General features: G+C 48.0%; 2 protein-coding genes; both read left to right on the top strand.

The window, feature by feature from the left end:
- The first annotated feature begins 5,751 nt into the window (after nucleotides 1-5,751).
- GSTUM_00002394001 (uncharacterized protein) lies at nucleotides 5,752-7,620 on the top strand. XM_002842506.2 has 4 exons: nucleotides 5,752-6,186; nucleotides 6,436-6,464; nucleotides 6,570-6,695; nucleotides 6,857-7,620. Exons 1-4 carry the CDS (start codon nucleotides 5,949-5,951, stop codon nucleotides 7,226-7,228), a joined length of 765 nt encoding a protein of 254 aa, XP_002842552.1. The 5' UTR covers nucleotides 5,752-5,948; the 3' UTR covers nucleotides 7,229-7,620.
- Nucleotides 7,621-7,849: 229 nt separating this feature from the next.
- GSTUM_00002393001 (uncharacterized protein) lies at nucleotides 7,850-11,403 on the top strand. XM_002842505.2 has 8 exons: nucleotides 7,850-8,374; nucleotides 8,480-8,583; nucleotides 8,979-9,209; nucleotides 9,235-9,256; nucleotides 9,280-9,647; nucleotides 9,698-9,792; nucleotides 9,840-10,888; nucleotides 10,985-11,403. Exons 1-7 carry the CDS (start codon nucleotides 8,075-8,077, stop codon nucleotides 10,313-10,315), a joined length of 1,596 nt encoding a protein of 531 aa, XP_002842551.1. The 5' UTR covers nucleotides 7,850-8,074; the 3' UTR covers nucleotides 10,316-10,888; nucleotides 10,985-11,403.
- The last annotated feature ends 4,170 nt before the right edge of the window (nucleotides 11,404-15,573 follow it).

The raw sequence follows: 15,573 nt of genomic DNA, 5'->3' as shown, positions 1-15,573 counted from the left end.
CGGCAACTAGGTGAAAACATAGTCGCAGGAGCTGAAAGGACAAAGTATTGGCTTGGTACCTCCTATAACAGAACGGTATCGAGTGATAATGTTCGGAAATCAGTGTCACATTGGAACTCTTGCACCATACTTGTAGCCGTGCATTGGAGCATCATACTCAACCCAGATATTTCCCCGTCTCACCCCCCATCCCCGGAGAACCGAAGGAAAAGAGGAGAGAGGAAAAAAAAAAAAAAAAGTAATCAAAACCTTGCTGTATGTACCTTTCGGCTCCCCATGGCACCCATATCAACTACCGGGGGGGAATTGACAACAAAGAACATTCTCGTTCTGGGTACCTACTCTATATTGGATTGGTAAGGGTAAGTCGGTTTGAATAGGCACTCGCAACGCATGCATCACCATTTCGCGGTACCATAGGCAGCACAACACAGGACCTGTACACAATTTGCCCTAAATAAATGGGGCTACCCAACACAGCCTAGCCTAAGAGCAAGGTAATTTAGAGTAGGTACAAGATGAGAGGGGGAAAGAGAGGGTCCCCCGGTGGCTCAGATGAACGGAAGGAAGGAAGTGCTTGGAAAGAGCAGCATGAAAACAATTGTTCTTTGCATGCTTTGTACGACAGGACAAGGGAAAGGGAAACCAGAAGGAACGAGTACGGTACCCAGCCCGAGGGAACGTGTATCCTCACAAGCAAGCTACGGTACAGTACAGTACTTCGCTAGTATCGGCACAGGTACTCAAGTACAAGGTGTGAACTGGGGGCCACAGTTGGTGTCATGCTGTGGCCCATATGGGGATAGAAATCACCCCGAAGGGAAAGGAAGGGGAATCATATGGGTAGGGGGAGGGGGGTCTTCATAGTACGAGTAAAGAGAGAAGAAAGAAAAAGAAAAGAAAAATTATAATGCACGCACGAAGTGCAACTTTTCAACTGTGCAGTGTGCAGCGCAAGTACCAAGTCGCAAGAGAAATATTTGGGGCTCTTGATTTTTAAAAACCCGAGCTAAGCTACAGATGGATACTTGATTAGGGGAGTAAAGGTGACAGACAGGGAACGAAAAAAAGTAGCGAGGGAAGAGAGAAGCAAGCGGTCCACTGGTTGGATGATTACAGGTACTCGTACAGCACAGTATCAATTCTCCTCGCTGGCCATGCGGATCGGCAACCACCTCCCCCCCTCCCCGATCACCAGAAGGTTAATTTTGCGCAAAAAGGGGAGTTCTCTCTGCAGTTTACTGTATTCACTTTATTCTGGGTAAGTGGGTGTGATGTGGTTACGGGGAAGGACCTTGACGGTAGCAAAAGATTCCTGTGCAACATGAGAGGGGTTCTTCCAAATCGGGATCATGTACTACCGGTACCGGTACAAGTACAGTACCATACAAGGTTGCTGTCCCCGCCCCAGTGCAAATTTCTAACAAACGAGTGCCCATACAAAGGGATTCTTACTCAAGAGTAATAATAATAAGTGCTTTAAAGTCCGGCCTTCTCCCCTACACGAGCTGATGGATGGATCGGCAGCAATCTCCTCATGTTTGAAGCTACTTGGGGAAATTTTTACCTCGTTTCACCCGGGTTGTAATGTCCGGTCTGTGTCAATGAGCCGTTACGTGCGTGTTTACAACCATGTCATCATCGCCCTACTACAGTACAATACACAAGGCTCCGAAGCGGTATGGGGGAAAAGTTCACGAAAATTTTTTATCTCTCAGGCCGAAATTTCAGCTTCTACAAATAGCGCTAGTACAGTAGCATCCTGCCCTCTCGAACATCTGAAGTCGGACAATGCGGCAGACCATTGGAGCCTAAAGAGCCAAGGGAAGGCTTTGGACGACAAGTTCCGATCAGACAGGGCGAACCCAGGGAATACCATTTCGCACAACAGAGCACCCGTGGAGTGAGTAACTCAGCGTAAGACTAGAAGCGTCGGAACGAAAAAAAATCGTAGAAAATTACAGGGAATGATGGCATACTACTTTGGTTCTAAAAAAACCTCCAGTAAGAAAAACCCGCGGGGTTTTCCCTTTTCTCCCTTATTATATACACTTGTAGGTATGATACCGTATGATACTCCCGCGGCCGAGTGGAAGTGGCGCGCGGTGGTGACCTTAGTCATCTGGCAGCCAACCAGCGAGCAAAGATATTGAGCATAGTACTGTGCCGGTATCCTTTGGTGCGATTGGCCCACCGATCGATTTCTGTGCCTGACTGCCCGACTTCATCTTGGCCGAGCGAGTAACTTTATTTTAGATGCTAATTTACTTGGAGTACCGGTACTAGTACCGTACTAGTACTACAAGTAAGTACGGGGACCGAATCTATGATAGCGTGTCTGGTGCAATTGGACGGTTCACTGATGGCGATCAAGGCGGGTATTGCCTCCAGAGTGCTTGGCCATGCTTGGCGGGGCCCGTGTCTAGCAAACTGGATCTTCAGCAAGGTGGAATAACGGTAAAGGCCATCTCTTCCACCTCAACTCTACAAATAGGATAAGATTATCGGCACTGGAAGTATGATGGTTGGCACGGCCAAGCAATTGACTCCCGTCCCACCCAAGACCTTTTTTTAACAAACACTCACACTCTTGCTTGCTCTGATCCGAGTGGTTCCAGCCTCGAAGGCACGGCCGTTGCTAGGATACTCGAGTACTCGAGTACGAGTACCCGTGCAGTACAGTACTAGACACAAATGACGAAATGCTCCCACCTCCCACCCCCCACCCCCTACCAAAGCCACAAGGATATTCCCCCTTTCTTTTTCCCCTTCCTTTCTTTCCCTTCCTCGGCTTCGAATCATCGAGTGCAATTCATCGGCTACCGTGGTTGGACGCAGACCATTGCACGAGCTGTGCTTACTGCTTTTCTGCACTCGTTCAACGTTCCCTCGGGAAATAATACCGGTACCGGTACCGGTGACTCCGTTAGATTCTGACCATCTCAAGAGTTTGAAATATTTGATCACATAACATTTCAGCTCGGTAGCGTGACAGAGAGACCTTATCTATCCCCCCTCGTTCTGGCTGTAATATTTTTCGGTTCTTTTATCTTCCTCTTCCCCTCAGTCATGTATTTATTTATTTTTCTCCTTCCCCGTTCCTCCTTTTTTCCTTCCCAGTAATGGCACGGTACACTACGCCATAACCCTGTGGTTTCCGCCGGGCCACGATGTTGGAGTCCACACAGGACGATGATGTGCTACTTTGGGCCCTTTTTGACGAGTTCCCCAGCCGTGTCTGACATGACGGAGAACGGGTTAGCGCTCGAGTACGGTACCGTACTATACTCGAGTACCAGTACAGCCCCCGTTCGAAAAAATCGGGAAATCTAGAAATAAATCGGCCGTGCAGTGTCCGTGCAAAGTCAGTGCAGAGTCTGGGCAAGTCAGTGCAGAACCAGGGTCCTTATTGGCTGTAAGAACGTATGAAGTACTTAAGCAAGGGAAGGAAGCAAGATTTCCATCATCTGATACCAGGCAACTGCTAAAATGGGCGACCTTACCTATAAACAATGATGCACAATTCATGCCTTGAGGTTCACAGCAGAGTGGAAACTTCAACAAATCACAAACAATCAGGGAGTACCAGTATCGACAGTTTCCTAGATGTGCAGCCAGCCAACTATACCACAAAAGAAGTTCCATGTTGGCCGAAAGCTTAAGCTCAACACCCCACAGAGACGAGCGCTGGTAGCATTAGCTACCTCAGATGTAGAACACTGTCGAATCCATCTAGTTGATATCGCCTAAGAGCTAGGCATTGAGGCTAGTAAGAGAGCACTACGAAATGCCTTTGCTAAGGAGGGCTACCATCGACGTTCCGCCTGCTGCAAGCCTTATTTGGACGACATCAAGCGTGCAAAGCACCTTACATTCGCCCAAAGCCATAGTCATTGGGGTATACGGGAGTAGAGGCATGTAATATGAATGGATGAATGTTATGTTTGGTTGAGTGGATTGTAAGGCAAGGTGTATGTGACAAGGGCAGTAGGGGAGGAGTGGCATGAGGATTGTTTGGTCCTGAGATTTCAGAAGGAGGATTCGATCATAATTTGGGGGGGTATATTGGGGGACAGTGGAAAGAAGATTCTGATCATTTGGGAGGATGATGATTGGGGTACTATCTCTGCCAAAACCTATATTCATCACATCTTGGTCCCTACAATTTGGCCATTTTAGTATCACAAGAGTTGGCATGTGGATTCCTCTCTTTGGCTAATGGAGGATGGAGCATCCTCCTACCGGGCCTGCCTTACTTAGTCCTATCGCGATCTCTACAGAATCCCTTCCCTCAGATGGCTACCAGCATTACTGGATCTTAACCCCATAGAAAATATATGGAACCTCATCAAGACACTTGTCAACTAGTGCCAGCCATGACCCAGAGGCCATACCCAGGTCAAAGAAGCCGTAATTGATGAATGGAACAAGATCACAATGGAGGAAATTGTGAAAATAGTGGATAGTATGCCTGAAAGGATTCAAGCTGTCCTTAGTGCCAATGGGGGACACACCTGGTGGTGAGTTGTGAGTGTGCATGGCGGTGGTGATTCTCCTGCAATTTAAAGTTTAATTAGAAATTCTGATATGTCTTACCCCCCAGCCTGCTCTCCTGTCAACCCCCCCCTGTTTCCCGATTTTTTCTACCAGGGGCTGTAGAGAGAGTGGAGACATTTCAATGGTTGTGTCGCAGATACGCGTGTGTTGTATTCGACATGAGCACCCCACGAGATTAGCACTATGTGCAACATTTGTGCTCTTAACTGCTCGGTGCCTGGTGGTGGCAGGTGGCGTTTAGTTGAGGCTGTATGCGACCATCTTTTGGAGGGATCCAACAGAGGATGAAAAGTAAACATTTCGACGCTGAGTTGTACTTTGTAATTCCTTTTTCCGAAACCCCCCAGCCCATCATCATTCGTTCCGTATGCACCAGTCGGGGGTGAAATGGGTAGCTATCCCATTGCTGAATGGTTAGTCTAGGTGGGTGCATTGCGATAAAGCCGATCCCAAGAGGGACCTCACTACCCGATTTGGAGGAGGTTACCTGGTTTGGAGGGGGGAGAGAGAGAGGTTGGAGAATATGTCAAAACTGGGGGATAGCGTATCGGTACGTGGGTACTCGTACTTGTACATAAGGCGTCGACTTCTTATGCCTCGTATGGGGTAGCAGGGGAGTGAAAGCACCGGTACTCGAACTTTACACCTGGCGATGGGGTGCCTCAGAGCTTTCGGGTCTTGGGGCGCCTCCGTTAAATTGTTACAGTACTAACGTATGCCATGATATTATGATGAGCAAAGTATCTTCTGATAGGGTACCATAACTCGTGCGCTGCGGCCGCTTGTAGACACTAAATGAAGCGAGGCTTAAATTTCAAAGTTTCTCTCCTACAGGCACTGTGCTAGTACTGATATCGTGCTGTAATAAAGTATTTTATCAGAGTTACAGCTACCGGCATCAGAAGGCCGCCAGTGGAAAGTCTTGGCACAACCAAGACTGAGGAGTGGTGAGCTGAGGAACTGTACCGGTAGTAAATTTAACTAAGAAGTTGCATGCAATGTGAGGAGAGATGAAAAAAGGGAAAAAAAAGATAGAGGGAGAGAGAGAGAGAGAGGGCGGGAGGGAGAAGTGAGCCTGGCGATTCGGGCGCTCCGGTTTCCGTCTCTCCGCATACAATCCATGTAAAATTTGTGGCTACTCTCATCCCGGCTGCCATCCACGGGCGATACCTCTACCTCTACCTAAATACGGCACATACTCACATACTAGTTGCAATTTGGAGTCTGGAGTGATACTCTCGGAATCGCGATTCAGGATTTGAGGACTGAGAGGAAGAAAATAAGGGGGAAAAAGAGAGAAAAAGAAAAAAAGCGACCACGTCTTCATCCGGCCCAACTCTTACCGTTACAGCACAGTACCATCTCTCCATCGCTCAGCTCCGCTACTCGGTATGCCAGTTATTCGGAACCCTTTTCGCAGAAATGCGACAGCTCTAGTCAATAATCGCTTCGACTCTTTCTCCGACCAGCAATTTACCGCCAGCCCGGACACTGGGAGACTTCCCCTTTCCGAAACTGACTCGAGCACCGACGAGGTGGGAAGGGCTCATAGTACGAGGGCAAAGTCTGCTAGTGCCATCAGTATTGGAAAAGAGAGCCAGGACGAAGAGAACACTTACAAGCTAAGCGGTGGGTTATCTCCCTCCTCCTCCCTCCTGTATGCTTTATGCACGGGCGTATACCGCGCAATCTATTATATATCTCATTTTTCGCTTCTTTATTCCTTTTATCCCAGCGTCTGTTTTCTTTTGTATCGGTTGTGCCTGCAGCTTGGAGTGGGCACATGTTGTGAGGCGAGGGATAATACTGTACCCTCTCGCTCACAATGCAGTGGAGTTGGGCGAGCTGTTGGCTGATATTTTTTGTTGGTGAAAATAGTTGTTAATGATAGCGGTGTCTATTTGCCTGTACGGACAACCCCCCCCCTCCTCCCAGTTTCCCCACATTTTGCGCGCAGTGGGGCGGCTTCTCGCAATGACGCACAGGAGAATTAATTTACCCTTTGTTCATAGCCCTCGCCTCCAGACAAGAAGGGTTTTTGGAGGAAGAATGATCACTCTCCCCAGACAAAGGTTCCCGATGTCGAGGAGCCGTTTGTTATATCGAGAGAATCATTTGAATGTTATAGAAGATCATTTGTCGGTCGCCTTCACCCCACCACCCCACCACTACCCCCTATCTCAACGCAACCGTTTTGTGTTTCCCCACAACCCCACTCATGATTTCCCTCCCCGCGTCGACGCTGTACGGTATCGTATCGAAGGAATTGTTTTTTTGCTGATTGGAGATCTTTGCCTAGGACATCTCTGCGAGGTCTCCTGTGTTAGATCCACCCCCAGGCCGTGTTAGCTTCGACTCGCGTCCTCTTGGTCCGCGCACGAGTCTCGATGTCCGCTCTCCAAGATTGCCAATCGTTGCCAAGAATGTGGAGCCCGTCGAAGAGGACAAATTCGAAGACATCAAGCTCAACGATGATGCACGGCCCAAGAAAAGGAGCATATTCTCTAGATTTGGCACCGATCACTCCTCATCTGATGCGGCGCTGGCCCCGGCGTTGGCCCCGGCGTCTCACGGGGTTAGGAACGGTTTTTTCGGAAAGAAAGAGGTTCCTCAGGAGACGGTCCTTGAAAGCGAGCTCAAGAAGATTGACATCGCAGAGAATGATAAGTGATGGGAATTGCTATGGGCCTGTCGATATGGATGGGTAGGTGGATGGTGTTCCGGATTATGTAGGGATTGTTTTGTGACGGATGACACCGCTTTGAGAGGTGTTGGCTGATTGTTGGGCTTTAATGCTTTGGGTGATTATGGGGATATATTTCTATTTTCTTGTATGCGCTGGTGCCTTTTTGTTCCTCTGCGGAAGGTCTAGATCTCTTGTACCCCCTTTTTTATATGCACCCCCCGAATTGGTTTTGGAAGGAGGTCTCATAGACTCTAATGTATGCTGGAGACGAGAGGACAAGGTAAATGTTTAATGAAATTTATCTATGATAGTAGGGGGCCTCGTGCGCGCTATGCTATCTGAGGGGGGGATGCCAGTTAATACCAATGCTCCGATAACTGCCTTTCTCAAACTGTATTTTGCTCATTGTTGCACCCGAGGCGAAATTACCATGCCCACAATGTCATATTGAAATGCTGTAGATTTACCGTATTTTGGCAGCTAGAGAGGGTAACCTTGTAGTGGCTCCAACTTCAAAAGGTGTCATCACGTGGTAAGAGAAAGCGAGCCCTGAGCCCTTGGCAGCCACCAGGCCTCCTTTCTTTGGCATCAACATTCTGGCTTCAACCTTCCCATCGCCCTATCGCGACACTTCATCTCTATCCCCGCCTCGACGATCATTTTCAACACATCTCCGCCCCTTCCACCCGACACAAACTCCCTCCCACCCAAACTTCTGTCACGCATCGCGTCGAGAGCGCGCGCACCCTCGCACCCTCTTCTCCGCTTACCGCCGTTGCAAACGAACGAAAATACCACTCAAATAACCAATAATAGGTGACGATATATAAAATGGCTGATTATATGGAGACTGGCCACGTCACCGATGATCTCAAACCCGAATTTGCAGAATACGAGAAGGCTAACCGTGCTGCCATCGAGGACCCTGATGACTTTGAAGCCTGGGAAAAGCTTGTCCGTACCACCGAACAGTTGGAGGGAGGTTTGACTCGCAATAGTTCGCCTCAGGCTATCGCTGCTACTAGAGGGGTTTTCGATCGCTTTTTGGCGAGGTTCCCATTGCTCTTTGGGTACTGGAAGAAATATGCCGATTTGGAGTTTAGTATTGCGGGGACTGAGGCAGCCGAGATGGTATGTTGTTCCTTTGCTCTCTCGCTCGGTATCTCAGGCTATGCTTTTCGCACACGGAGCGAATAGGGATGAAGCTAATGCTTGAGGGGTTTGTTTGTTTTGTAGGTATATGAGCGTGGAGTCGCCAGTATTACCAACTCTGTCGATCTATGGACCAATTATTGCAATTTCAAAGTCGAGACTAGCCATGATCCCGATGTTATCCGAGAGTAAGTCCTTGATGATTAAAAACGATCCCCTACTATGGGGGGAATTAATAGGATCTGCTACTTTCCCTTATTGCCCCTCTTCACTGTCCCCCTCCCTTATTTCCCTCTTTGTATTCTTGCACTACCGATATGCCTGGTTGCGGACAAAAGTCGGAATCAATTGGTGAGCTGTTGCAACCTAGCTATATTCTCTTGATTTGAGATCTCACATAATCTCAGAATCAAGTTTCGTGCCCCTTGCTTTGCCTTTGCGTACTGAAATATATAGCTCGAAGCGATGGTTTGGTGGATATTAAAGACCAATTAATATTTTCCCGTATTTACTCATTTCTTGTTTCTAACAAATTTTCACTCTATATACACTGCAAAATTGTTTACTGATCCTTACTTTGCAGGTTGTTCGAGCGTGGTGCGAATTCAGTTGGCTTGGACTTTCTTGCCCATCCCTTTTGGGACAAGTATATTGAATTCGAAGAACGATTGGAATGCGAGGACAAAATAGTTGCCATTCTAGACCGTGTCATTCATATTCCTATGCACCAGTATGCCCGTTATTTCGAACGTTTCCGCCAACTGGCCCAGACCCGTCCTCTCGAGGAGTTGCTACCCTCGGATACCCTAGCCCAGTTTAGGCAAGAGGTAATGGCAGAGCCCCCGGCCGCTGTTCAGGCCGGTCAACAACAAATTAAGATGGAGCGTGGGGAATTGGAAATTGAGAGGGAGATGAGGGTCAGGATTGATAATTTCCACTTGGAAATATTTTCCCGTACACAGACTGAGACAACCAAGAGGTGGACTTACGAGTCCGAAATCAAACGCCCATACTTCCATGTCAACGAACTGGATGAGCCGCAATTGGTGAATTGGCGGAAATATCTTGATTTCGAAGAGGTGGAGGGTGATTTCACTAGAACACAATTTCTTTACGAGCGTTGTCTTGTTACCGCTGCATTTTATGATGAATTCTGGTATCGTTATGCGAGATGGATGTCCGCCCAGGATGGTAAAGAGGAAGAAGTCAGAAACATTTACCAGAGAGCTAGCATGGCTTTCGTGCCCATCACGTATGGCTTGCGCCTTATCATCTTACCAGCATTATGCTAACTTCTTCTAGGCGACCGGGTATCCGAATCCAGTACGCGCATTTCGAGGAGTCCCAAGGGAGGGTTGACATGGCGAGAGCAGTCTTGGAATCCATTCTTGAGCAGCGTAAGGACTACCATATTTTCTTACCGGATATGACTAATTGCCTCTAGTGCCTGGACACATTGAGACAATTGTAGCCTGGGCGAACCTTGATCGCAGACAGGGCGGACTTGACGCCGCAATCGCCATCTACCGAGCCCAGATTGAAAGCGACAAATGTGACATCTACGCAAAGGGTGCTCTTACTGCAGAATGGGCCCGCCTTCTGTGGAAAATCAAGGGTAGCGTTGATGAAGCACGCCAGGTTTACCAAAAAAATCACCATTGGTACCTTGACAGCAGATACTTCTGGATCAACTATTTACAGTTTGAGATGGAGCAACCAACAAGCGCCGAGACAGAACACCAGAATCATGATAGGATCCGCCAGGTAGTTGATGATATCCGTAAGAAGAGTCATCTTCCACCAATCGCCATCAAGGATTTGACGCACTTCTACATGGTATATCTGTTGGAGCGCGGCGGTAAAGATGCTGCTAAGGAGTACATGGTATTAGATCGTGAGGTCAATGGGCAAGTCAAATAATTTCTCCCTTCTTGAATCCCTCCCTTGTCCCCCCCCCCTCGAGCCCAGCGCCTCACAGGACAGGTTTTGTGACTTCAATTCGTCACTCCATCCGCGACGAAGCCTAATGGGCTTGCCCCATCGGGCACCGAATTAACTTCTAACTGAGCAAATCATTCCTCTCCTCCCCTTCTCCCCATGTCGGTTTGATCCACTCTTCTGACCTAGCAATCCCCTGTAAACCTTATCCCATTCATTGTATTATAATTCTTTCCCTAGCAAGCTTGCGTTATTCTTCCCCATGTATCCCTTTACACTAGTATGCTCACCTACTCATTTCTCCTTCCTTCCTATCTACCCTCATATGTTTTCATCGCTAACGCTGTCGCTTTCTATAGACCTTTCTCTGTTCAATCTGTGAACAAATCGAAGCTAGCCGAGGATGGGAAAGAGTCCACAACTGACCGCCGTCTCATGATGGAGAATGGCCATCCCGGAGTTGAAATTGATGAGGCTGCCATTCGTAGAGGCGAAAATCCTTATACCAAGTACTTCCAACAACAAGGGGAGCAACCACAGACTACCCCAGCACAGGTATGAGTTTCCCGGGCAAGCATCTGAGATGTCTTTTAAGCCATGCTAAATGCCCGTGTTCTTTTTTTCTAGGTAGATCTAACATTCAGAGGATAGGCTTATTAGTTTGCAAACCCAGTAAACAGAAATTTGCCATGGCTTCCCCTTACTGTCCCCCTCTTTTGCTATATTTTCCTCGATCACCCTCACCTCACGCTTTGAGGGCAAACCTAATGACCAAAATCCAAAAAATCTTTTTTAACTTTTCTGTGACACAAAACTCTCCACCACGACTTTTTGCTCTTGTATCCTAGTCTCTTGTCTGTAGTTATATTTTCTCCAGCCTCTTCCCTTATTTCTCCACACCCCCTCTTAACGGGGAGTTGTTTACGTCTACACAGGCAGGAGGATCTCTACAGGGCGGTGAAAGTTATACTCCAGTCTAGTCTATCTACTTAGCATAACTTAGTCTAGTTATTTTTTTTTCTCCTTGCTTCTTCTGCTCTCGGTCCGAATAAATAAATGAAATACTTTGCTGCAGACTCATGATGTGTCACTCTTGTCTTGGCGGTGTGAAGGGAGTATAGTGTTTGGCCAACGGTGCCCATACTGTATGCACGAGCACAGATTCGCAAAATAAAAACCAAATTTCCATGCCGTGCTTGCCCATATGAGTGCCATATCCCTCCGATTGATAGGTGGTCGAGACCGAGTAATTCGAAACAAAATCTGGCAAGGCGAGACCGTCCCTCTGATTGATTGCCCGGGTACGGTAGATGGCATCCCGCGACCACCACCACTTCTTGCAAACGGACCTCGAGGCGAGAGAGAGGGGAATCGCTTACCCGTCCGTTGTGTGTTGCCCGAGAAGATGATTGTCCAGCGCCAACCGGGGAAGGATACTCACCATTACACTTCTTGGTACTTGGAAAGCACGTGTGCTGACTAGTACTCGTACACACCCTCAAACCTGGAAGACCTAAAGAGTCACGGCGGCATACTGACGGGGTGCACCGCACAGTAAACGACTACGGTATCTCACTGGCTAACATATGCACCTAACGGCCCAAACAGGTATTTCCCATGTTATATACTACAGATGTTTACTCGAGTACTACTGCACCTTCGCGCTGGTGCATTCAGCTTCTTCCGATGTCAATATGCACTAGCCGTTTCCATCGCTTCGTCCCGAGACGGATTAGAAACCAAATCCGTTTGGTATCGTACCTCTTTCACTTTCCTCCGGTGCTCATCGATTCCGGATGCCACGGCGGCTAGCTCGATACCACCGTGCACAACATCCCAAAGCTCTGGGGGAATTGGTCTCTACACCCCTCACGGTCGGGGGAACGGCTGGCGTGTATGTACCGGGGAGGGAGGAGGGGTTGTGCCATTGAGGACGTGAGGAATGCGGTACTTGATTTTCAAGTGCTATCGATATTGGGAGGGGAGGAGGTTTTCGACGTATCGAGGGCAGGTACAGCCATCCGGCAAAAAGTGTTTGTGAAACGGTGTTTCTCCCCGGCGGGGATATTGGTGGACTAGGGGGTATTGCGCCATTGGCCTATGTACAGTACTCGTACCGGTACGAGTACTAGTACAGTGCTCGAGTAGGGGGGCGCGTTCCGTTCCTAGGGAGGAATTCCGTCCCACGAATACCTTTTCTTACGGAGTGATTGTGGGTGGGTGTCATGAATCGCGACTATGTGCAGGGTGAGCATTTGTGGTTTTCTGGGTGGAGATGCTCCATTCGGCGACGATACTTAGAGGGGGCGGGGTCTGTTCATTTGCACGTGTTGTCCCTGGGGGGGCAGGACGAGATCCCTGGGAGAGAGCTCGCGTCACTTTGTCAACTATGCTCCGGGTAATGGGGAATCGAAGGCCCTTACGCTGTTCTTGTGTTTAGGGGAACTGAGACGTCAAGGGTATCAGTACGAGTACATAAAGGGTAAATGCGCACTAGGCTGCCCATACCGGTAGGAAAGGAGCTCGGAGTATTTGTGCATGGCGTCAGTGGGGCAGACCGCTGAATATCATCAGATACTCGTGCAATGGTGGGCGGGGTCGGTTTGGGTCTTGATGGTGTTCATGTCTCAAAACTTCCCTAAGCCACCTTGTTCCCGCATAGCCGATCCCCGTGGTGCCAGAGATTTCCGGTGCCGTTGGAGGATCGGATGAGGTCCACGTTGACTCCCTGTCCTCACTCATAAGGTCTTGCAGGATAAACATGTCGTCTGATCATCAAGATCCAGAATATCATAATATTATCATACCAGAGACACAGCTATAACCCGCCTTTTCAGAGTTTTACAAGGGGCCGCTGGCAAAAAGGCTCACATGTCTCCAAACTAGGCCCTTCGGGCCCAACGCCTGGCTTTGACTGCATTATGATACCAGGCCCTGTCCTGTGTGTCCTCCCCCCTTTGACTTGCATGGGGCCCCTTTTTTCCCTTTCTCTCTCGGAGAATTATTATTGTCCGTCACGTGAAGTTAACTTGAACCCCTGGGAAAGCTAAAAGCCCGATTTGGCACGCCACAATATAAAAAAACGCCATTCTTCTCGAAAATCCAATTCTCACCAAAACTAGAACCCCCTTTTTGACCACAGGGCGCACATGAAAAGCCATATCCATACAGCAGCGGTCTCACTGATGGTTGTGATGAAAACAAAAATGCCATGTTTATGGCGTGCCAAACGGGGCCTAAGCTTTCCGAGACCGTGATGTTATACTCGAGTACCGCTATGCCATGATCCCGGCGTCAGCGTTTGCTGTTTCCGAGTTCGTGTTCGTGGGGTTGAGGGTGTGAGAAAAATAGAAGATGAGCGAAATAGGCTAGAGTAGGAATCCACTTATTGAGGTGGTTTTCTTGAGGATATTTCAGATTTAGCAGGATGTCTACAGTGAAGACTCGAGTAATCGAACTATTCGTAGGTGCTATGTCGTTGGAGTTGCCTTCTCTGGTAAGGCCCTGTTTGTTTTTTATGCCTCTCGGGAAGGGGTTTGAGCGGCTCTTTTTTTTTTTTCTCAGGTTGTGTTTCCAGCCCCCTTCTCCAGAGTAGGGAATTCTCGACTACACATCACACTGTTCGACTCCGGTATCGGTATTCGAGTTTTAACGGTGGTCCAGAGGAACCTGGAGCAGGCAATAGAACTCTGAATCTACCTTCTTCCGTGATGAAGCTAGGCAAAGAATCAGGTATCATATCCCACGCTTCGTTCCTGGGTATCTACGTGATGCTAGGGAAACCTTCTACAAGTACGAGTACAGTACTCTGTATTCACGGTATGCCTATCAAAGCGTAGGTACACAAAATACCCGCTCCACCCCCACCTCTACAAAGGGACGAAAATAGTGAGATTGTCAAGAGTGACCACGAACCACGAGTTAACCTTCCCTTCACTCATCCCGCTCGTGCTAGTACCGGTACTCCCATCCAATAACACAGTCTCTCAATCCTCCTGCATTCTCTTCCACATTCATGTCAACAGTGGGAGGCCACACTTCCCTCTTCCTCCCCTGAACGGACCCCCTCCGCCACTCCAAATCCTCATTCTGGCCCCGGTGCACAGCACCCCACATTCGTCCAACACCCCTGCGGAGGTGTAAGACTTTCTCCATTCTGGCCCGGTGCGATACCGGTATTTACATCCATTTTGCTTATTCCTCCCTCCCTCCCTCACGCTAACTGGGAAACCGGCACTGGCGCCATGACGCTAATATTGCCCTTCACCAGGGGGATACGAACCCGTCACTATCCGTCGTGCGTGGGGGTGATACGCCGTGACACAATGATTTGATTTATTAAGATGGGATGAAGTGTTTTTCGTTTCACGTAAATTATCTTTTTTTAAAAAGAAATTAAAGGAAAATATCAATATAGGATGGGTGCCAGGATGGGGTACAAAATTGTTTTTCAATTACCGGGGAATGTTTAGCGATCTGTACTTGTGCGAGTACTGTACAAATCTTGGTATGATATCTGATTGCGGCGAAAAGGTGCACGGCACATATACGGTATTAGAGTGGTTCCTGTAATCTAAGGTTTGTCCAAGTAAGATGTTGAGTATGATACAGTACTCGAGTATGATACCGTATATTATTTCATTTCAAATTATTGGATCGAAAAATTAATGTTGATGAAAGGTTTAGTGCAAATTTGTCTCCGCCTTTTGTTCACTCCATTCTTATTTACAGCATCATATCATACCCCATTTGTGTGAATCGATAAATCAGGAACGAAAACGAGATGGGAAACAGTGCTTTTAAATTCGTCCCCTTAAAGTATTTTTGTTGATGAAAAATGTTCAGAACCTTTATATCGCCAAACGCGCCAAATTTTCATTATTTACTTCAGTCCACGATCCATCTTTAGGAGAATTGTTTTTTTCTTTGTTTTTTTTTTGGACGGCAGGCCAAATGGGTCTTACCAAGTTAGTTGCTATTCATATCCTACCCTGCCATATAATGAGAAGGAATATTACTCTGACAAGGTGATAGATAGATAAATAGATGGCCGGATTGCAGTAAACAGAAGGTGCCTTTCTTTCTTTCTTTCTTTCTTCCTCCCCTCCCTCCCTTTCCGGGTCGAAACGAGTAAAAACTGATAAACGGGACAAGGGATCCGCGAATTCGCCCACTACACAACGACCCCTTTTCCAAAAAGCTCACTCACTAAGCCTTCAACATCAAAAAGGTCCATGATA

This window comes from Tuber melanosporum, assembly GCF_000151645.1.
Source record: "Tuber melanosporum whole genome shotgun sequence assembly, scaffold_129, strain Mel28".
Classification (NCBI taxonomy): Eukaryota; Fungi; Ascomycota; class Pezizomycetes; order Pezizales; family Tuberaceae; genus Tuber; species Tuber melanosporum.
The sequence above is the reverse complement of the archived record's forward strand: the minus strand, read 5'-3'. Positions and strand labels throughout refer to the sequence as shown.